Source organism: Panulirus ornatus, chromosome 5, assembly GCF_036320965.1.
Source record: "Panulirus ornatus isolate Po-2019 chromosome 5, ASM3632096v1, whole genome shotgun sequence".
Lineage (NCBI taxonomy): Eukaryota > Metazoa > Arthropoda > Malacostraca > Decapoda > Palinuridae > Panulirus > Panulirus ornatus.
In genome coordinates this window covers 8,047,918-8,070,498 of record NC_092228.1, presented here as the reverse complement: position 1 = coordinate 8,070,498, position 22,581 = coordinate 8,047,918, and the positions used below count along the sequence as shown (strand labels likewise).

Here is a 22,581-nt window from a genome sequence, read left to right as displayed (position 1 = left end):
AGTTTCACACTTCAGCAACTAAAATCACAGATTCCTCCCACTCCGTAACAAATATGATACTGACAAAACAACTACACACAGTAATGACTTAACAAGCACAAAACAACTGCTCTCCCAGCCAAGTCTTAATTTCTACCTAAGCAAACATAAACTCATCTGAAACTACACTTGCTAGGCATGTAAGAGTGACACTTTCTCATTTGCATTCAAAATATCCTTACGTCTACAATTCTAAAAACACTGATTCAACTTATCGTAAGACCCATTAAGCCCAAGATTTAGCTTCCACTCTGAAGACTGTTACCACAGTGATTGTCCTGTACTTACCTCACAATAACACATTACAACACTTCTTAACTGTGGTCCTGCCTGGTGGATGTGGCCAGCTTCCATAGCACTGAGAGACCTCTAAAGAAGGGATTCCGAGGGATGCACCAGGGACGTAATTCAGCCTTGGTATCAAGAGGGTTAGTGACAGCAGCATTTTCAGGTAGCACTGTTCTAGCTGTCTCATTCCCCTCCCTCCTCTTAGCTTCAATTACATAAAGAGTTGCTAGCATTCACACCACAGACACAGTCTGTCTCCATCTTGAACATACGTAACTTGCAACTTTTTCTCAACTCTCAAATATAATCAACTTGCATTTGCATATAAGTTGGTAACACATTAAACAAATGTACTTCTGGTGCTGCATAGGAATGGTGCCAACGGTCAAGAAGGGCTAAATGGTTCCAAGAACCTCCTTGACCACCATTAGGCAACTGTGAATCCACCTAACCTCTACTAATTATGCTCCTTAACCTGGCTTCTTTCTGTCCATATCTGCAACATTCACAATCACACATCCAGCCTCCCCTCTGTCAAACTTTATCTATGTACTTCCTAACCTGATCTCTCTGAAACCCAGGTGTCCAAGGATGCCTCTCCTCTTCACTTTCAAATACCAAACTATAATCATGTGTCATTTCCACTCTATGGGTGGTGTTTGAGCTTACTGTAGTACGAAATATACATGATGACTCGCCTTGTCTACCATCTTTGATGCCATTTGGCTCAAAAGGGACTGATCTGCTGAATAGTGAAATATCTCCATAATGAAACACTTTATAAAATTGTTGATGAGTAAGTATATTTGTCATTCAGAATTTTAATTTTTTCTTTCTGTAATCTTCAATTTCACTTAATTTTAACATTTTAGGTTAGAACAAATGGCATGGATATAATTCTAATATGAACATGAGATCCACCAGAAAACATTCAATGCCTACAGATATAATACATTTTTCTGCTTTCTAATGCAACCTTTTGAAAATGAGAAGTTATCTTGGTCTTTTTCCTTGACATAAATATTTTGCAGATATCACCATCAACTGTGCATGGCCTTAAGAATAAATCCAGATCACTCATTGTGCTTTATTTATTCATTTTCAATAAAACTTTAATATCTTGTTCATAAACCCGAAAAAATTAACAATGCTGGTATGATCAAAACTCACTAGAGTTAATCTTTCCAATGATAATAATCATTATGAAACGTGCTATAAAAGACTTTAGTAATGTAATGTAAGGAAATTAAATAACGGTAAAATATTAAACAATATAATGTTGAGAAACAAAGTCACTTTTACAGTCAAACTTCAGTTAAATTGTTACACACAAATGGCAAGACAAACTCACCAAATCATAAATTTAAAAGATTGACTTCCATGAGAAATGAGGATTAAAAACTGCTCAACAGTTTACATCTCAGATGTTTCACTCATAAGATGAGTCTTGTGCAACACTTGCACTTATAATCTGAACCCACAAATTTGAAAAACAGACACGAAAATACCCTCTCATATTTCATCACCTCCCATATTGTATGCATGGTAATACAACAGAATCTTCAACAAATATCTCATGAACCACTACTTCCACCTCTTCACAGGATTAAGCCAAATACTTTTGCACAAGAATTTTGCAAGATCTCTGGGCAGTAAATTAAACAGTTGTACCTTACTTACAAAATGAAATAAAAATGTATAAAATTATATGAATTTAGACTCTGAAGAGAACTATTACTGGAAAGAACACTGCTCACAAGTTGGTGCTTCCATAGATGCACAAGACCAACCAATATACTACACTATAAAAAGCTACAGTTACTTCAAATTCCATGCAGCAATAATCACTCCAGCCAATAGCATTAGAAAAAGAAATCAGGAGGTATTATCATGTATCTTTCAAGAAAAAAGGGAAAGTAACAAAACTGATAAACACTCAGAGAAACAATAAGCAGAATTCCTCTACAAGAAGCAAAACCCATGTCAAATGTATGAAGTCTACTGCAGTGACACTGAAAAAGTATAAATCCCACTATTCGTTTCCCTTTGCATACTTAACTCTGCTTTGGTGTCACAACCGATATTGTCTGACAAGACACAATTAGATTCAGGGTGGGATGGCCTAGAAAATCTTACACACATGGCATCTATTCTTTTATATAATGAATCTCTCCATGATTTGATACTGTTCATCTTCAAGGAAGTACTTAAAAAATAAACTTTATCATACAAGCGATTTCTTGTATATAAGGATAGGTGGTTCAGACAGAATCCTCTTTTTAAGATTTTTGCCTGTCCATATTTCTACATATCCTGTTCTAAGAAAGTCACTAATAAACAAGAATGTTCTTCCCCTCCATGTGTAATAGATCTGATTTATGGAACTCCCTGAACTGGAAAGTTTCAAGACAGGTGAAGCTTTGGTGATGATTTACTATCATGTAATCAATGATGGTGGTATTACTACCATTATTGATCATTGAAAAATACAGGTGAAAATGTGCTATGAACATTGAAAAAGCAATTTTGTCAGAAAAATCTCATCCTTCAGCGAAATCTTTACTACACAAAGTTCTTAAATGTAATGTATTCCATACATTTTCTAATCGACCCTTTCTTATATGAACTTCTAAAAACTGTACCATACAAAGGCATTGTGTAAGTTGATGAACTTGATTCTTATTCATAATATTATGATGTATATGACTGACAATGTTCCTTATAAAAAATATAAATCATTTGTACAATATATCATAAATACATATATATTTTTTTCATTTTTGGTTTTGGGTAACAGTCTGAAAAAAGGAAAAGGAAAAATACACTGTAGCAAAAGGAGTATTTACAATGGTGCCTATCTAGATGAGATGATGTGAATACCTTTAAACTGTGTCATTGGGAGCTGTAGACTATGAATTCAATTCAAATACATCCTTTTAAAGGAAAACTGAAAACTGCAAATGCAGTACTCAAGTTTCACCACACTAATTGCAAGGAAAGATGTACTATGATAACACAGATTGCAAGATTAAATAACACACAAAACACACTGGCATCTTCAAGCAATATCTGGAAGCTTTGCTAAAAGCTTTGTCCTTAAAGCTGGCAAAGAAGTACATGAGAAAGCACTGAAGTTTTAATGTACTGACCAAGACACATATCATCTTGGTTAGGTAAATAGATCATAACATTCTCAGCAACTCATTCACTCCTCAGTTTTAATGTCACAATCTGACATGTGTCACATTGTCTATGTCTCATGTAAAGGGTTGCACGTTTTAACTTTGTTCTTCGGTCAAGGATTAACACAAATGAAAGCAACCTGATGACTTTTAATTCTGTTGCGCAACCACCCCAATTTTCTGAAGTCATAACGAGTCTGGGACGGCACATTTGAAGGCTTCTGGCAAGATTAATAGTGATGAGGTTGATGATATAATGAACAGGAATGAAAGTTGCAAGGGCATTGCTTCCATCACACCTCAGCAATGATATAGGCATATTATTAAGACTAAATATTTGGTCATTCTCACATAAGTTATGACAACTGGACTCAAGTCCATGCCAATTCTTCTACTGCTGCACACAACACTTTCGTACCAAGCAGTCCAAGCCATAGGTTTGATAATAAGCTTTCAATTCTTTTCAAGACAAGTTACTATGATTACCTTTCAATCTGATGCAAATTTGTCATGTTGTATCAATTATTAATTAACTCTTTTACAAAGACAGTTAAAACAGAATCCTCAATCCATTCACAGAAATACTTCACAATCCCTCTAAATCTTTTATCATATTCAATCAACCAATATAACTTTAACATAACATTTTCTACTTGTGTTAAAGAACACATTTCATTCTTGTGTCTCATCATGTACTTACAGTAATTAGAGAGATCCCTGTTAAGTTACACATCAGAACTGAAGTGTAATTCTACTGCCCAGTCTTTAAACAAGCTTCCTTGAGTGCAGACAGGAACCACTGTAAATAAGAGATTCTTAATATAGCATCAATCAGGGTTAGGTGAAAAGCAGACTGGTACAATAACATTAAATTATCAAAACTAATTACAGTTAAGTACATTTTGTGGATTTCTATCAAGTGTCCATATCAGTCTATTTCATATTTCAAGCTATTGGGAAGATCAGGTAAGTTATTTAGAAAGTACAAAAGTTCAGAGCAACAGCTACAGAGGACTATAATAATGTAAACAGTTTCAAGCAAAAGAATGTTGACTGGCAAACCAGATGCAATGGTAACACTTTCACACATAAAACTGCTCCAATACTACAGTAAGCTCTTCAACATACTTTTCACAACTTTCTGATATTAAGGCAGTATTATAATACCACCATGTGCCTTCAACAATGAAAAATCAATCACAAACCCCATGATGTGTTTTATGCTGTCTGCGCTAATAAAAAGGACACCAAAAGAAAAGCTAGCTGATGGAAGCCATGAATGTGCTTTTAGGATCATGGCATCATGCAAAAGTCTAATGATCAACAGTCTAGTGATCAACCCAAGTTTATATACAGGATAAACAATAATATTCCCCAACACAACATTCCTAACACTGATGTTGACATGCTGCTCATTTACAATTGATAGGAACCATTAACAAGGCCATTCTTGATATAACCACAGCCAGTTTATCAATTGGAAAAATGGTAGTACAAAAGGGGAAGTGCAAAACAAGATGTGCCCTTGCAAGTGCCTCTTTTCATTCCTTCAGCACACAGGATGAAACTTCATCAAGACCATAAGCTTTATATGGGTCAAGTTATCTTAATAGTACAGTATGTCATTTATATCAATTTCTATACTTTTAAGGCTTCTTCCACCTCACATCTTGCTATGAAGCAGTACTGTCCACTACTATGAAAACACTTAAACTTGGCATTCAACACTTTACATATTTCCTCATCATTCTCGAGACTTCCTTCAGAGTCCTTTGGCCTAATTAGCTGCTCTTTAACCAATAAATTGCTCAATATGAACTTACAAAAAAGTCTTAGATTTTCTTTTGCCTTGTCCACAATGCTCTTTTCCAAGTTTCGTCAATCCTTCCTCCTAACTTGCAATACTGGTTTCTTGCTCTCCTGTATCTTTCATAAGCTGACTTGTTACAGTGTCATCTATAATTCCTCTGAGTTTTCTTGCTTTTTGGCATTTCTTGTTGAGCCATATATCTCTCCACTTGAATCCTTCTCCTCTATTTTTTAGCATCCAATGCTAACCATGTTCTGACCCCACTGCAGATATCATATGAACTTCTATGGTACTGGTCTAAACCCTTTTTACAGAAGTGTCATTTAATTAGTGCTCTTAAACAACATGATCAGCTATCCACTGTTGCCTTGATTGCATTCCTCTATGGGTCTTGCACACCCTATGTTCCTCCTCTTGTATTTTCCTCTACCATATACTGAAAATCATGAACTTTGTGGCTGAGGCATTATGGGATGAGAGAATTCTAATGGCAAACGTTCTTGCTCATGTTTTCCTCTCGAGCTAAAAGCTTCACTTCATATAACACACATCAAATGGCCCTTTAGGAACTCTACCCACTGCAACCTGATTCCTTTATTCATGCTTACAGATCTCCTCACTAACATCTTTATCTTGTGCACATCAAAGATGCTCTTCCCTATTATATGATGGTCCTGAGTACTGAGAAGCTGAGTAAGGAAGGTCAACATGGAAAATGCTATAATACTATCTAACAAACGGAAGCTCCACACACAAATACTGCGCCTATGTACTTACTTCTGCTTGATCTGATGAACTTATATTAACCAATTTTGAGTTGTCACCTCCACCAAAAACTCCTAGAACACGCTTCTTCTCCTGCCTAACTGAAAGGCGGAGACCTTTGGGAGTGAGAACAGGAGGCTCTGACAACTCTTCATAGCCATGCACCCAATCAACCTGAAAAAAGTATGTAATTTATTACTCTTTATCATCATCATCAATACAGTATTACTAATATCACTATTACCATTAATAGAAGTAGTAGTTGTAGTAGTACAGTATTATTTTTTTTCATACGTATTCGCCATTTCCCGCATTAGTGAGGTAGTGTCAAGAACAGATGGCTCAGCCTTAGAGGAAAAAATCCTCACTTGACCCACTTCTCTGTTCCTTCTTTTGGAAAAGTAAAACAGGAGGAGAGGATTTCTAGCCCCCTGCTCCCACCTTTTAGTTGCCTTCTACAACACGCAGAGAATTTTATCTTTCTAAAAGGGGTATCAGAAGAAGGAGTCATGCAGGGAGTGCTCATCCTCCTCGAAGGCTCAGATTGGGGTGTCTAAATGTGTGTGAAAGTAACAAACATGAGAAAAAAGGAGAGATAGGCAGTAAGTTTGAGGAAAGGAACCTGGATGTTTTGGCTCTGAGTAAAATGAAGCTCAAGGGTAAAGGGGAAGAGTGGTTTGGGAATGTCTTGGGAGTAAAGTCAGGGGTTAGTGAGAGGACAAGAGCAAAGGAAGGAGTAGCACTACTCCTCAAGCAGGAGTTGTGGGAGTATGTGATAAAGTGTAAGAAAGTAAACTCTAGATTGATATGGGTAAAACTGAAAGTGGATGGAGAGAGATGGGCGATTATTGGTGCTTATGCACCTGGTCATGAGAAGAAAGACCATGAGAGGCAAGTGTTTTGGGAGCAGCTGAGTAAGTGTGTTAGCAGCTTTGATGCACGTGACTGGGTTATGTGATGGGTGATTTGAATGTAAAGGTGAGTAATGTGGCAGCAGAGGGTATAATTCTGTACATGGGGTGTTCAGTGTTGTAAATGGAAATGGTGAAGAGTTTGTAGATTTGTGTGCTAAAAAGGACTGATGATTGGGAATACCTTGGTTAAAAAGAGAGATATACATAAGCATAAATATGTAAGTAGGAGAGATGGTCAGAGAGTGCTACCTCACTAATGCAGGAGACAGAGACTAAGTATAATGATAATAACAGTGGTTCCAACACTATTATATGGTTATGAGGCATGGGCTATAGACAGCACTGTGCAGAGGAAGGTGGATGTTTTGGAAATGAGATGTGTGAGGACAATATGTGGTGTGAGGTGGTTTGATTAAGTAATGAAAGGGTAAGAGAGATGTGTGGTAATAAAAAGAGTGTGGTTGAGAAAGAAGAGGGTGCATTAAAGTGGTTTCCTCACACGGAGAGAATGAGTGAGGAAAGATTGACAAAGAGGATATATAAGTCAGAGGTAGAGGGAACGAGAAGTGGGAGACCAAAGTGGAGGTGAAAAGATGGAGTGAAAAAGATTTTGAGCAATTGGGGCCTGAACATACAAGAGGGTGAAAGGTGTGCAAGGAACAGAGTGAATTGCAATGATGTGGTATACTGGGGTTGATGTGCTGTCAATGGATTGAACCAGGGCGTGTGAAGCATCTGGGGTAAACCATGGAAAGTTTTGTGGGGCCTGGATGTGAAAAGGGAGCTGTGGTTTCAGTGCATTACACATGACGGCTGGAGACTGAGTGTGAACGAATGTGGCCTTTGTTGTCTTTTGCTAGCGCTACCTTGCACGCATGCGGGGGGAGGGGGTTGTCATTTCATGTGACACTAAGGGCTGATTATACCATTACATCAGATCAGTGAGCTACACATCAACAACTAATCAAAACCTAAGCATCAACTAAACTGAATTCAAGACTCAAAGTATTTCATAAAACAGCAACAACCCCATATTGACAACGTACCTTAAGGTGTCCTAAGATATCATTGCGTGTAACATGCATTATCCGCTTGTCTGTAGCTATTAAGATAGATTTACTTTCTGCTATGTAAGCATGAGCCACATATGTGTCTGTCTTTGCATACCGTCCTTTCTCCAATTCCTGGAAAGACAAACAAAAAATTCTTACAGACTATCCAACATTTTTTTTTTTTTTTTTTTTTTTTATACTTTGTCGCTGTCTCCCGCGTTTGCGAGGTAGCGCAAGGAAACAGACGAAAGAAATGGCCCAACCCCCCCCCCCATACACATGTACATACACACATCCACACACGCAAATATACATACCTACACAGCTTTCCATGGTTTACCCCAGACGCTTCACATGCCTTGATTCAATCCACTGACAGCACGTCAACCCCTGTATACCACATCGCTCCAATTCACTCTATTCCTTGCCCTCCTTTCACCCTCCTGCATGTTCAGGCCCCGATCACACAAAATCTTTTTCACTCCATCTTTCCACCTCCAATTTGGTCTCCCTCTTCTCCTCGTTCCCTCCACCTCCGACACATATATCCTCTTGGTCAATCTTTCCTCACTCATTCTCTCCATGTGCCCAAACCATTTCAAAACACCCTCTTCTGCTCTCTCAACCACGCTCTTTTTATTTCCACACATCTCTCTTACCCTTACGTTACTTACTCGATCAAACCACCTCACACCACACATTGTCCTCAAACATCTCATTTCCAGCACATCCATCCTCCTGCGCACAACTCTATCCATAGCCCACGCCTCGCAACCATACAGCATTGTTGGAACCACTATTCCTTCAAACATACCCATTTTTGCTTTCCGAGATAATGTTCTCGACTTCCACACATTTTTCAAGGCTCCCAAAATTTTCGCCCCCTCCCCCACCCTATGATCCACTTCCGCTTCCATGGTTCCATCCGCTGACAGATCCACTCCCAGATATCTAAAACACTTCACTTCCTCCAGTTTTTCTCCATTCAAACTCACCTCCCAATTGACTTGACCCTCAACCCTACTGTACCTAATAACCTTGCTCTTATTCACATTTACTCTTAACTTTCTTCTTCCACACACTTTACCAAACTCAGTCACCAGCTTCTGCAGTTTCTCACATGAATCAGCCACCAGCGCTGTATCATCAGCGAACAACAACTGACTCACTTCCCAAGCTCTCTCATCCCCAACAGACTTCATACTTGCCCCTCTTTCCAGGACTCTTGCATTTACCTCCCTAACAACCCCATCCATAAACAAATTAAACAACCATGGAGACATCACACACCCCTGCCGCAAACCTACATTCACTGAGAACCAATCACTTTCCTCTCTTCCTACACGTACACATGCCTTACATCCTCGATAAAAACTTTTCACTGCTTCTAACAACTTGCCTCCCACACCATATATTCTTAATACCTTCCACAGAGCATCTCTATCAACTCTATCATATGCCTTCTCCAGATCCATAAATGCTACATACAAATCCATTTGCTTTTCTAAGTATTTCTCACATACATTCTTCAAAGCAAACACCTGATCCACACATCCTCTACCACTTCTGAAACCGCACTGCTCTTCCCCAATCTGATGCTCTGTACATGCCTTCACCCTCTCAATCAATACCCTCCCATATAATTTACCAGGAATACTCAACAAACTTATACCTCTGTAATTTGAGCACTCACTCTTATCCCCTTTGCCTTTGTACAATGGCACTATGCACGCATTCCGCCAATCCTCAGGCACCTCACCATGAGTCATACATACATTAAATAACCTTACCAACCAATCAACAATACAGTCACCCCCTTTTTTAATAAATTCCACTGCAATACCATCCAATCCTGCTGCCTTGCCGGCTTTCATCTTCCGCAAAGCTTTTACTACCTCTTCTCTGTTTACCAAATCATTTTCCCTAACCCTCTCACTTTGCACACCACCTCGACCAAAACACCCTATATCTGCCACTCTGTCATCAGACACATTCAACAAACCTTCAAAATACTCATTCCATCTCCTTCTCACATCACCACTACTTGTTATCACCTCCCCATTTACGCCCTTCACTGAAGTTCCCATTTGCTCCCTTGTCTTACGCACTTTATTTACCTCCTTCCAGAACATCTTTTTATTCTCCCTAAAATTTACTGATAGTCTCTCACCCCAACTCTCATTTGCCCTTTTTTTCACCTCTTGCACCTTTCTCTTGACCTCCTGTCTCTTTCTTTTATACTTCTCCCACTCAATTGCATTTTTTCCCTGCAAAAATCGTCCAAATGCCTCTCTCTTCTCTTTCACTAATACTCTTACTTTTTCATCCCACCACTCACTACCCTTTCTAAACAGCCCACCTCCCACTCTTCTCATGCCACAAGCATCTTTTGCGCAATCCATCACTGATTCCCTAAATACATCCCATTCCTCCCCCACTCCCCTTACTTCCATTGTTCTCACCTTTTTCCATTCTGTACACAGTCTCTCCTGGTACTTCCCCACACAGGTCTCCTTCCCAAGCTCACTTACTCTCACCACCTTCTTCACCCCAACATTCACTCCTCTTTTCTGAAAACCCATACTAATCTTCACCTTAGCCTCCACAAGATAATGATCAGACATCCCTCCAGTTGCACCTCTCAGCACATTAACATCCAAAAGTCTCTCTTTCGCACGCCTGTCAATTAACACGTAATCCAATAACGCTCTATACACAAGAAATATGATATTCATGCATTTTTTCTGGCATCATCTCTATGAGATAGTGAGCTCAGTCTTGAACAAAATGGCTGGGTAGACTCTGAATGTATATCACCAAAAAGCATCTGACCCTGTACCATATGGGAAGCTGATTAAAAAGGTGGATCACCAGGCAGGGATGATGTAGAAACTCCTACAATGGACAGTTAATTATCTTGGTGGGAGGGAACAAAGGACATATGTTACAGAGCCTCTTCCAAATAAGTGCCACAAGGTTCAGTTCTGGGACCATTACTCTCCTCGATCTATATTAATGATTTGCCTGAAGGTAAGCAATCCTATCTGAATATGCTTGCAGATGATGTAAATGAAAAGCAAGGAGGATTGCATAAGCTTACATGGGGACCTAAACAGAATCCAAAGTTGGTCTGAAACATGGTTAATGAAATTCAACCTAAGCAGATGTAAAGAAATGAGGATGAGATAAAGTGAAAGATGGCCTCAATATGATTGCTATGTAGCAGGAAATAAGCATCATGATTCTTTGTAAAAGAAGGACTTACGAGTCAACATCATCAAAAACGAATCGCTAAAGTCCCACACTTGGAAAATAGTTAAAGGGGAAAAATGTCTGCTGGCAAATATCAGAACAGCTTTCAAGTATACACATAAGGAAATATTCAGAATGCTCTTCATACCATATTCTACATAATGCAAACACTAGAATATGCTTAACACATTTGGCCATCACACATAATCAACACAAAGAGCTCATAGAGAGGGTCTAGACAAGGCACACAGAATTAAGATAGCTAATTTACAGGAATGGTTGGAGGCTTTAAATTGGCCAACCTTGGAAAGGAGAAGGGTGAAAGTTGACCTGACCATGACCTTTAAGTTTTTAAAAAGGATCACCAATGTGGACAGTAAACAGTTTTATAAGAGATGTAGGGATAGAGCAACCAGAGGACATAACATAAAATTAAGTATGAAACTTGTTAAAATGGTTGTACAGAAATATCTTTATACCATAACAGTGGTGGATGAAAGGAACAGAATGACTGAGGGCATGATTAATGCAGAAGGCATACATAAATTCCACAGTCTGTATGATAAAATATTCAGAGGACGTAGCCCAGCAAGTGTAAAATTCCCTCCCTGTACAGCACAAATGGGCAATTACTGGTGTGATACATACCCGCAACATTCTGGCTCCTTGGGCAAAGCGTTCAACATAGGGTCGAACAACACCATCAGAAGCAATGAATCTGGAAGGACGGTGACGGCTGATCTCTTCAGTGGCATCTGTAGCCCTAGTTGGCAAATAAAATTATGTTACAATACATCTATAGTCATGCAGAAATGCTTCTACAAATCATCTTAAGTTTCATTTATCATTTATAACAAGAATTTTTTTTAATAGAGATGTATAGTGTTTCTTATTTTTCCCTTTACAGTGATTTGTCAACTGAAACCAAAGCTCCAATCATAACACTTATTCTTTCATACTATTCGCCATTTCCCACATTAGTGAGGTAGCGTTAAGAACATAGGAATGGGCCTTTGAGGGAATATCCTCACCTGGCACCCTTCTCTGTTCCTTCTTTTTGGGGGAAAAAAAATGAGAGGGGAGGATTTCCAGCCCTTCACTCCCTCCCCTTTTAGTCGCCTTCTACGACACACAGGAAATACGTGGGAAGTATTCTTTCTCCCCTATCCCCAGTGATTCATAACACTTATATACACAAAATACTTCCAATGCAAATCAACCCACAACATTCCTCAAACAACTATACATGAAATATTCTTTTCCCTAATCAATTCTTTCTATTCAATATATCATGTCCTCTATGGTTCATCTCTTCTTGTATATTCTACAGTACTGCACTATATCTGCTCCATTTGCCCATCCTCTACCAGAGGTTCTACATGATCATACTAATCTTAGAAGCCTTCCATCCTTGTGCCTTTCTAATACATTAACACCAAATAACCTTCTCACTTTTTCTTTCCTCATTCTATCAATCCTACAATTCTATCTACTCAATAAAAAGTGTATATTCTACTGCTAATATTTTCTAACTCTTGACCAATATACATGTGGGTTTCACAATCAAACATCAGAGTTGGGACAAGTAATTTATGCAAGCTTCTTGAGCACTCTGTACCTTCAGGTTTCCCTTTACCACCCTTGCTAAATTCACATCTAAATATCTGAAATTATCCACAACTTCCAATTCTTCAATGCAAACTGATGTTACACTCTGACCTCCCTTTACTTTCAAAAACTAACATAATCCTGCTTACCTCACTGAACCAGCCAACTATATCTATATGTAACTCTTTCTCTAATCTAGCTAACAACTCAACACCCTCTACATCCAACAACAATTGCTGTTTCTCTACGGTTAAGTATCACACTGCATTCACCACACCTCACTCAAATCTCATGAAATGCCAAATCCATAAAAACATTAAATGCATAATGTCCTAGTAGAAATATTTTTTTCAAATACCTTCAACTCATCTGTTTGGCTCAAAAACTACATTAGTGAATGGAATTATCTCACCTGAATTATTGGCAAGTGTGCAAAAAGCGTTTTCAATAGTATGAAAGTTCATGATTCATTTAAGAGTGGACATGGGTTCAGGTTGTGCTTGAGTAAACCATGAAGTTGTATGCACCTCATCCACCCAATGAAACTAGGATGAAGTTGATGATAAAGATAAAACTAAAACAAAGGATGTATTTTGCCTTATCCTTCAACTGATCTTATTCACCTCAAGCATAGACAATTCATCTGCAATCAGATGCAATATGCACGATCAGAAAATATGGTAACATTACCTAATATCATAACAAAGGAAATAATCATTACTTACCTCATAACAGCATCAAAAGATCCACTAGCAAAATCTATGACACCAGAGGCCGGTCGCGTCACAAGGCCCACCACACCCTTTCCAACACCCTTGAAGAATCCCTCAACACCCTCCTCTTTCGCTCCATCAATAGGTTTCAAGAACACTCCCGTCACACCATCAACTACTCCCTGTCACAAAGATGATTATAAGACATTGGATTATCAATAACTATGAAAACATGGTCCCTAAACATTCAAATATAAGGCTATCCCTCTTGTGGTTCCTATTCAGGTATAAAAACAAATTTCTTTTCAATCCAAAAATTAAAGTGAAAATTATCAGTGGTTATCAATAGAGCAGAACAGATTATTCCATTCTTAAGAAATCTGTAAATATTTTGAGTAAAAATTCCACTCTACTTCCGGTGTTTCATATGTGGCAACTAAAAGGCGTGAGAGCAGAGGGCCGGAAACCCTCCTCTCTTGAATCATCCCTTTTCAAAAACAAGAACAAAAGAATGAGCTATGTGAGGATTTCTCTTCAAAAGTTCAGGCTGAGGTGTCTGAATATGCATGAATTTAATCAGGATGAACAGAAGGGAGAGACTGCTGCTAAATTTTATATAATCATTATACTTTATCGCTGTCTCCCACATTAGCGAGGTAACACAAGGAAACAGACTAAAGAATGGCCCAACCCACCCACATACACATGTATATACATACATGCCCACACACGCAAATCTACATACCTATACATCTCAACGTATATACATATATATATATATACACACAGAAATATACATATATATACACATGTACATAATTCATACTGTCTGCTCTTATTCATTCCTGTTGCCACCCCGCCACACATGAAATGACATTAAGGAAATGCCTGAGGATTGAAAATTGTAGCATATTATTCATAAATACATACAAGGATTTCCTATAAAAGCAAAAAACACGTCTTACATCTTTAAAGGTACTGGATAGTTGTGACATTATAAATATGATCATGACATAAAATGTTCTTAATTTGCTGACTCCTTCAATCTTAGCTGTTGGCATTTATGTCATCTTATGGACTGTGTAAACTTTTTATTTTCAACTGTAATAAGCTTCAGCACAGATAACCCAAGCCTAAAGATAGCACTTATCATTAACTCTTTCCTTACTACTCTGATCATTATCATGCATTTCTCCATTAACTCTATTCTCAGTGCAAAGATATTAATTGTTTTTACAGAAAAGACACAGATTCCTTACTGTAACAATTCCTTTTCCTCCTCTTGCTAGACTTTCGATACCATCAGCAGGTTTGCGGTGCATTGCTTCCCGTCGTCTCTTCTGATATTCATCATCAAGTGTTAGAGCAGCTACACCTTTGCCTGCATAAAAAGGAAATATCTAATTTGTATATTATCAGCAGTTTAACTTCTTACCACTCACTACCCTTTCTGATATACTTAATCCCACCTTCTGCATTACTTCCCTAAATACCACTGTTAGTTACCCACTTAAAATACATGGGTAGAATTCATACACCCCTATCACTAAGGATAAGGTGAAAAGAGAGGTGCATGAACAGTATCTGCAGAGAAGTGCAAGTAAGTGAGAGGAGCACAAGAGAAATAGGCAGGTATGGAGATAGGTTCAAGAGCTCTTTGCTATGAAAACTTGTTCAGGAAATCACAATTTCTATTTTCTAATCTTCATTTCACAGGGTAAGCAAATGACGAGTTTCACTTATTTGACAGTCACATCAAAAAGCATAGCTCTTCAGTAGTATTCCCAAACACTGCTACAGAGTTACTGGCACATGAAGGTTTGTCCTGAAGAGGTATGAGATTAATCTTGCACAACTCACTTCTTAAGCTGGGAAGTAACATACCAACTTGGAACAGTTCAAAAGCAAAATATGATGACAGAAAGAGTGCTATTGTAAAAGTCACTAATTATCAAGAATCATGGTGCTATCATCAAATCAATCTGGTTCCTCACAAATATATGGCATTAACAAGCATCACATAACCATGTACATGGTTATACAGCATTATGACACACAAAAAACAAGTGCCAGACATGGCACTGATTAAGAATTTGTCCAAATACATGATTAAAGATATCCTTACCAAACCTAAAATACAACACTTAGTGGTCCATTAAAATGTATGCTAAGTTCCATTTTGAATGTCTGTCTCTAAGAGGGCCTGAAGCTGAACATTGCAATGAATTAAAGGACCTTGGTAATGTAGGACTGTGGTGTAGATGGAGTTTATTACTAGCTGCTGGTATGATTTTAATTTGTCGCTGTGATGAAGCCACTATACTTTATGAAGTCAGTTGTTCATCAAAGAACCTGAGTGAACCCTTTCAGTATTTCTAGCTTGACTTAAGAATTGGATCTCTTTTCCAAATAAAAAGTAATCAAAGTTCAGCATAAAAGGCTATACTCAAAGAATCCAATAAAATAATGGTGATATCAGCAGCTATGTAATAAAAAAAAAAAAAGTTAAGGCCAAAGCCTGGTTGGGTGGCACCTCATTCTTCATAAATCTAGATTTTTCTGTGGTGAACACTATGCATTAGCCCTGCCTTTTGGCAAATGGTAGTAGCAACAGTTGGAGGTAGTAGGTAGGAACATCAGGTGGGAGCAATGGGTAGAAGTAGTAGGTTGCAAAATTAGGCAGGAACATTATGTAGAAGCAGTTGGTAGGAACATCAAGTAGGAGCCTCTGAAAACACTATGCTAGAATTGCTCTCTGCCAGTGACCTGCTAGGGGTGACGCACTAAAGGCTAAGAAGTGGGACTGGGGTTCATCAGTAATGGAGACTTCAGCCATGGCAACCCCCTAGAGGGAGTTCCCAAACAGAATAGGCATCAGAGATACAGATACAGAGAAAGATAGAGTAACTTTCATTTAATAATAACTTTAGAACAATAATCATTGTAAAAATTCCTTTAAAGTCAATCCATATCAAGGTAAAATCTGCTTACTCCTCAATAGTGACACTTCACTAAACTTCTGAATAATGTATATGCAAGTAAGCAAAACCAAACATTACACACATACCAATGGTTCCAGTTATCCGGGACACTGCCCCAGCTGCTCCACCAACAGTCTTACCCATGAAGCTAGCCACACCATACAACATGCCCTCAGCAAATTCTCCAGGACCTTCAATAGCTCCCTGCAATATGGACAAAATTGCAAAATTTCTGATATCTATAACATGTACTAAGTACCCAAAAGGATAAAGTGAATATCAAAATTTTTGTACATAACTTACAAAGACACTAATATAAGGAGATATAAAATAGTAATCAAGTTCAGTCCATTGACAGCACATCGATCTCGGTATACCACACTGTTCCAATTTACTCTATTCCTTGCACGCCTCTCACCCTCCTGTATGTTCAGACCCCAATTGCTCAAAATCTTGTTCAATCCATCTTTCTACCTCCAATTTGGTCTCCTGCTTCCTCTTGTTCCCTTCACCTCAGACACATATATCCTCTTTGTCAATCTTTCCTCACTCATTCTCTCCATATGTCCAAACCATTTCATCACACCATCTTCAGCTCTCTCAGCCACACTCTTTTCATTTCCACACATCTCCCTTACCATTTCATTACTTACTCAATCAAACCAATATAAAAACAGGAATGATGAAAATCATAACCACAGGAGATGAATAATAAAAATACTCATGAGTGCCATAGATCCATCTTCCAACTTTGTTACTTCCTCTTTTAACATTCTGTGACCTACAGCTGTACGATCAAATTTGTATGAACACAAAAACACACACACAAGCTAAAGAAAAACCACTTTTGAAAAATTCAAAAACAAAATTACTTCTATTTCATAATAATCAGAACACAAGGATGCAGCATCACTTACCTGAATGGGTTCGTAAAATAAGTCTTCAACACCTTTTGTTAGCCCAAGCACTAAACCAAATGGGTTGCCAATGACATCAAGACCAAGCACTAGCACATACAGTTGCTTAATAACTTGTCCACGGTAATGAATTATCATTTCTTGCACCAGTTGATCCCAACTCATCCACTGGTTCAAACGTTCCATGTAGGCTAATCTACAACAAATAAATAATGTCATATAAAGTATATGATGGGAGCTTCTCAGTTTTTTCAGTATTCCAATATTGTTTTTATTATCATACTTACAACTACTGCTAATAATCAATAATATCATCCACCTTTTTTTCCCTCCTCTTCACAATTAGGGCCAGGCATCAATGCAGAATTATTCCTATGACTTAGGCCTCTGCCATAAGTCTACTTATTGTACTATAATCTATATACTACCAACAGCACATTAATTTACTGCCTACACCTTTCTCTAACAGTTATTGTACTAGATATGCACCTACTGTTTTTTGGTTTTTTAACATTCAGCACTTTTAATTTTTCACAAACATGAAAATCCTCATATCCATGTAAAGGCTTATCCTCTTCACTAGAGTCCCCTAGAGAACAATTCACTCCCCAAACCTCCTCAATCTCTTCCTACTTGACCACCCTATGCACCAACAAACCAGTGTGAAAATCCTCTTGTATGTAGGTGACCTCATAACCACAAAGAATTACTCTAACATTGTATAAGCAACAATAAAGTATAACACAGCATCATACAAGGATTCCTTATTAAAAATTGAATGTCTGCAACCCCAAAGAAATTCACTAGCACACTCTTTACCCTTAGAGATATAAATCCAACTTCCACCTTCAAACAGCCCTATCACAAAGTCTATATAAATCAAATTCAACCCTAACATTATAAGCACCAACAAAAAGGCTATATACAAACCTAATCCCTACTAAACACTCATCAGTAAGTTTTAGATGATAAAAATAGTCCTCACCAATCTTTCATCATAATTCATCTGTTCCATTCAAAATCATGCCTAACCTGCTTAAATACCAACCCTTTCCAAAGCACACATAACAAATCAATAATAAACTAAAAAAAAAACTCAGAACAACAATTGGCAGCTGAATCATCACCAAAACTCAACATCTGCACAAAACAAAAGTACTTCTCAAACAATCCCACCAAAACATTCTTGGCAACCAATTCTTTTCAATAATTCTAACCCCCTCCCATCCAAGTCACCATATAACCACTCACCAATCCCCAATCAGAAATAATAACCTCACCCCCATGTCACACTTCAGCAATTTATATCAACAGATCCCACTATCCACTCCAAACACGACAATAACAAAACATATTTGCATGGTAATGATCCAAAAAGCATAAAACCCCCTTCCCTTATACCAAACTCCATTCCACTAGACATAAATCTATTCAAAATTACACCCCCTAAACATGCATGAGTTACACTATCATGTCACAGCCCTACACATCAACCTCTCTCCAACATCTATAAGCATCAATTCAATGTATCACAAGATCATTCGTGCCCAAAATGCAACTTTCATACTAAAGACACTGAATATCTACTCATCATTTGTTATACACTCAATTCACAAAGACAATCGCATGACATCACACTTCTTGATCTGTGGTTCTGTTTGTTAGTCCTGAGGAATCAACTTACCATGTACAATGAAAAATCATAAAGCAATTTTAAAAGTACATTAGTCTTTGCTTCATTCAAATACCCAAAGAATGAGCTGATGATATGTGTAAGTGATGTTCAAATGCTTTATTTTGCTGAGCCATTCCATTACACTACGAATGTCCCTGACCCATTCCATTGAAATACAAATGGAATAATAACTGATCGAGAGATAAACAAAATTAATGAAAAATTCTCTTCTGTGGTCTAGCCAAAATTTGAAAGAGTTTATCAATTCAATAAAATTTTCATTTACGAAAAATCATCAACCTTATATCTTCAATTCATATCATTAATCCAAAAAAATGTTTCTCAAATAATGGAATCTACTTCTGGTGGTTATTACCTGAAAACAACATCCTGGACTTCAGTGAGTGTGACACCGACACTCTGTAGGAAGAGATGGATCACTTGACCGCCCACTGGCACACTTGCACCTGACTCTGAACCACTCAATGAGAAGCTCAGGTGCATCTGGGTAATAATCATAAATTGTTAGTGGTGTACTAAAGATCTGCAATGTATAATCATGTTTACCTCTTTGTAAAATTACAAACAAAACAGTCATTCTCACACCAATTTTGGTAGCACACACCAAACTGTTGCATGAGAGCTAAGATTTAAAATCTTAACAATTACGTCTGTATTAATGATAAAAGAACTCCTGTGGTGTAGCAGTTGGTGTTCCTGACCATGATGCACTCATGAGCCACCCAAGGTCTTGTGCATTATTCACAAAGCACTCCAGAATGGCATACTATAACCATTACCAAAATGTTTAGCTCCCCATCATGGTAAAACAAAACCATTAACAATGTGTGCATAATTCTATCATTTTGTAAAACAACCATAAACATGTACTATTCCATCATGATATAACATAAGAGTTAACATAATGTGTAGCACTCCATTATAGCGTACCTTAATTGGGGAGAGATGAAGGTTGTCAAAGTAATCTCTCTGACCACCAGTTGCCTGGCTCTTCACCATTGTTGTCAAAGTTAAATGAACAATGCTAGCATCACGTTCATACTTCTCTTGCTGTGGAGGAGATATATATTGGTAAAGAAGAATGTCATTGTAATTCTACCTAAATATCAATATGAAAATGATACACTTCTACCCTCCAAACTAAGTTCATGAATCAAATCATTCTCTAACCATCAATGAAATCTAAACATATTCCCTTCACCTATTTCTCACACGACTTGTATCTGATAATATCATACAATTCCATTATTTTCCTATGCTTAAGTTTATCTCCCTTTGTAAGGCACTCCCTAATATCACTTGATTTTAAATAAGTTAAACGTTCAAACTTGTTCTGAAATATTTCATTTACATTTTCATGTGGGCAGTTCATCACCAACTTTCAGCTTTATTTTCATTTCTATCTCTGTTTTTGTTTCCATAATTCATAAAAAGCTAGTAATCAGTAAAGTGGTAGTCATCATCCTCTTCAAATTTCAGCATAATATGACTTTGAAACAAACAAATTACCATACTATTGTACCTAAACTTTAGGAAACTTCTATGAAAAATCCTATCATGTATTCTAACCGCATAAGAATTTTGCTCATTATGTCTCCAGTGAGATAGAGATGTATGCATGTACCTACTTATAATTCACTATTCTAATATCATGGATAGGTAGATTTACATTGGTGGGGCTCTATCTCCAGTGCTTGTTATACCCCCAAGAAGACTTAAATTTTTGTATGCTGCCAGCATTCACTTTATCCTTGTTTAGACCATTCCAACCATCACTCAGATGATTAATCACAATTCTTCCATATACCTCGCTAATTCTATCATGAAAACCTTTTCCCTGTAATTCTTACAATCATTTCAACTCCCTTTATAGAGCATATCAATCACTGCCTCTGTCTTATGACAAGGAAAGCAATCACCTTTCCATGCTGTCATATACACTTTCCAAATCCAATTGACATCAGCTACACCTTACTTCCTACCCAATCTACAACCCCTAGCATTACAATTCTTTTTCTCCTGTTTCAAGTAGATTCCTCTAACCTCATCTGTTCTTCACTCTCCTGATCTTTAACTCTGCTGTCAATTCCCATGTCTACTTTTATCAACATACCCAATCAGTTCTTCAAGGTAGTCTCTCTTTTTATTTGTAACTTTACCCATTATTACATACAGTATCCCAAACTTTTGTTCATCTTTGATTTTAATACAGACCTCTCTACTGCCTCTACCCATCTCTTTCAAATATTTCTTGCTATTTTTCATCTCAGTTTTCATTAACTTCTGTTTTCAAGATCCTCATTTACTCTCCTTACATACATATGAAACAGCTTTCCATCTTTATTCCTCTGACCTCTATCCATACTGATTTATGGGAAATTCAGCTTCTTCCAAAATCTTTCCCATTCCCCACTTTCCTTAACCCTCTAACCGGACCTCTTACAGATTTGCATTAATTGATCAATGGTAATGCAAATATGGGATCTAACACCTCTTTAAACTACACTTACACAAGATTTCTTCAGTTACCCTTCAGCCATGGCGATGAGAGGATATCATAGTAAACCATAAACTGCATTAGAAATGAAACAGTTTCTCTCTCTCTCTCTCTCTCTCTCTCTCTCTCTCTCTCTCTCTCTCTCTCTCTCTCTCTCTCTCTTGGAGGCTTCACTAACAGACAAAAGTCTGTGAAGTTAGTGAAGAGGATTGTAGTAATTCATATAACAATCTATTTAATGATAATATACATGGATCTGATATAGATTTTGATATTGATGAACTGTATGTAGCAGCAGTAGTAAAGAGAGATATGAAAATATTAGCCAGTGTAACAGTCACTACTGTCTCAGCAAATATGCTCCTCCCAGTAATTTTCTATTCTCCAAGGGTAATTTGAGACCTATTTCAATTGCCTTTCTATTATAGGTAGTTGCTGGTTAGCAGCCAACGACAAAGGAGGTATATTACCAGTACTACCCACCTGGGTATCAAGAGGGTTAGTGACATCTGCTTAGAGCCAGCACTTTAGTGGTTGTAAAGTTGCACTCCTCTGACCCAGGTAGCTGTCTTCTCTTTCTGCCTCACTACTGGCATTTTGTCCACAAACATACCATCTCTCACTATCATATGCAACACTTGACAACACTCAACACATATAGCTCATTCTTCGTAAATCTACATTTTCTTGCAGTGAGCACTCTGCGCAAGCCCTGCCTTTTGGCAATATGATAGGAGCAGTAGATAGAAGTTAGGAGCTCCCAGGAAAGATGATTAGGTAAAAACATCAGGTAGTAGCAGTAAATAGGTGCATTAGATAGAAGTAGTCATTAAGGACATTAGATAGGAGCCTCCACAAACACTGCAC

At 37.7% G+C, this 22,581-nt stretch overlaps 2 protein-coding genes across 2 annotated transcripts in view; both read right to left on the bottom strand.

Moving 5' to 3' along the window:
• The window catches only part of LOC139747990 (uncharacterized), a 35,982-nt gene extending 31,674 nt beyond the window's left edge, over positions 1-4,308 (bottom strand). Inside the window, exon 1 of the mRNA XM_071660524.1 lies at positions 4,210-4,308. The gene's annotated coding sequence lies outside the window, so the exon portion shown is untranslated. The remainder of the gene's footprint in view (positions 1-4,209) is intronic.
• Positions 1,587-22,581, bottom strand: part of Vps13 (vacuolar protein sorting 13C) — a 162,948-nt gene continuing 141,953 nt past the window's right edge. Inside the window, exons 58-67 of the mRNA XM_071660546.1 lie at positions 20,148-20,267; positions 19,573-19,700; positions 17,522-17,717; positions 16,691-16,808; positions 14,883-15,004; positions 13,636-13,805; positions 11,951-12,065; positions 8,045-8,182; positions 6,097-6,258; positions 1,587-4,308 (exon numbers count right to left, since the gene is read on the bottom strand). Of these exons, the coding sequence (XP_071516647.1) occupies positions 4,261-4,308; positions 6,097-6,258; positions 8,045-8,182; positions 11,951-12,065; positions 13,636-13,805; positions 14,883-15,004; positions 16,691-16,808; positions 17,522-17,717; positions 19,573-19,700; positions 20,148-20,267 (1,317 nt within the window). The 3' untranslated portion in view covers positions 1,587-4,260. The remainder of the gene's footprint in view (positions 4,309-6,096; positions 6,259-8,044; positions 8,183-11,950; positions 12,066-13,635; positions 13,806-14,882; positions 15,005-16,690; positions 16,809-17,521; positions 17,718-19,572; positions 19,701-20,147; positions 20,268-22,581) is intronic.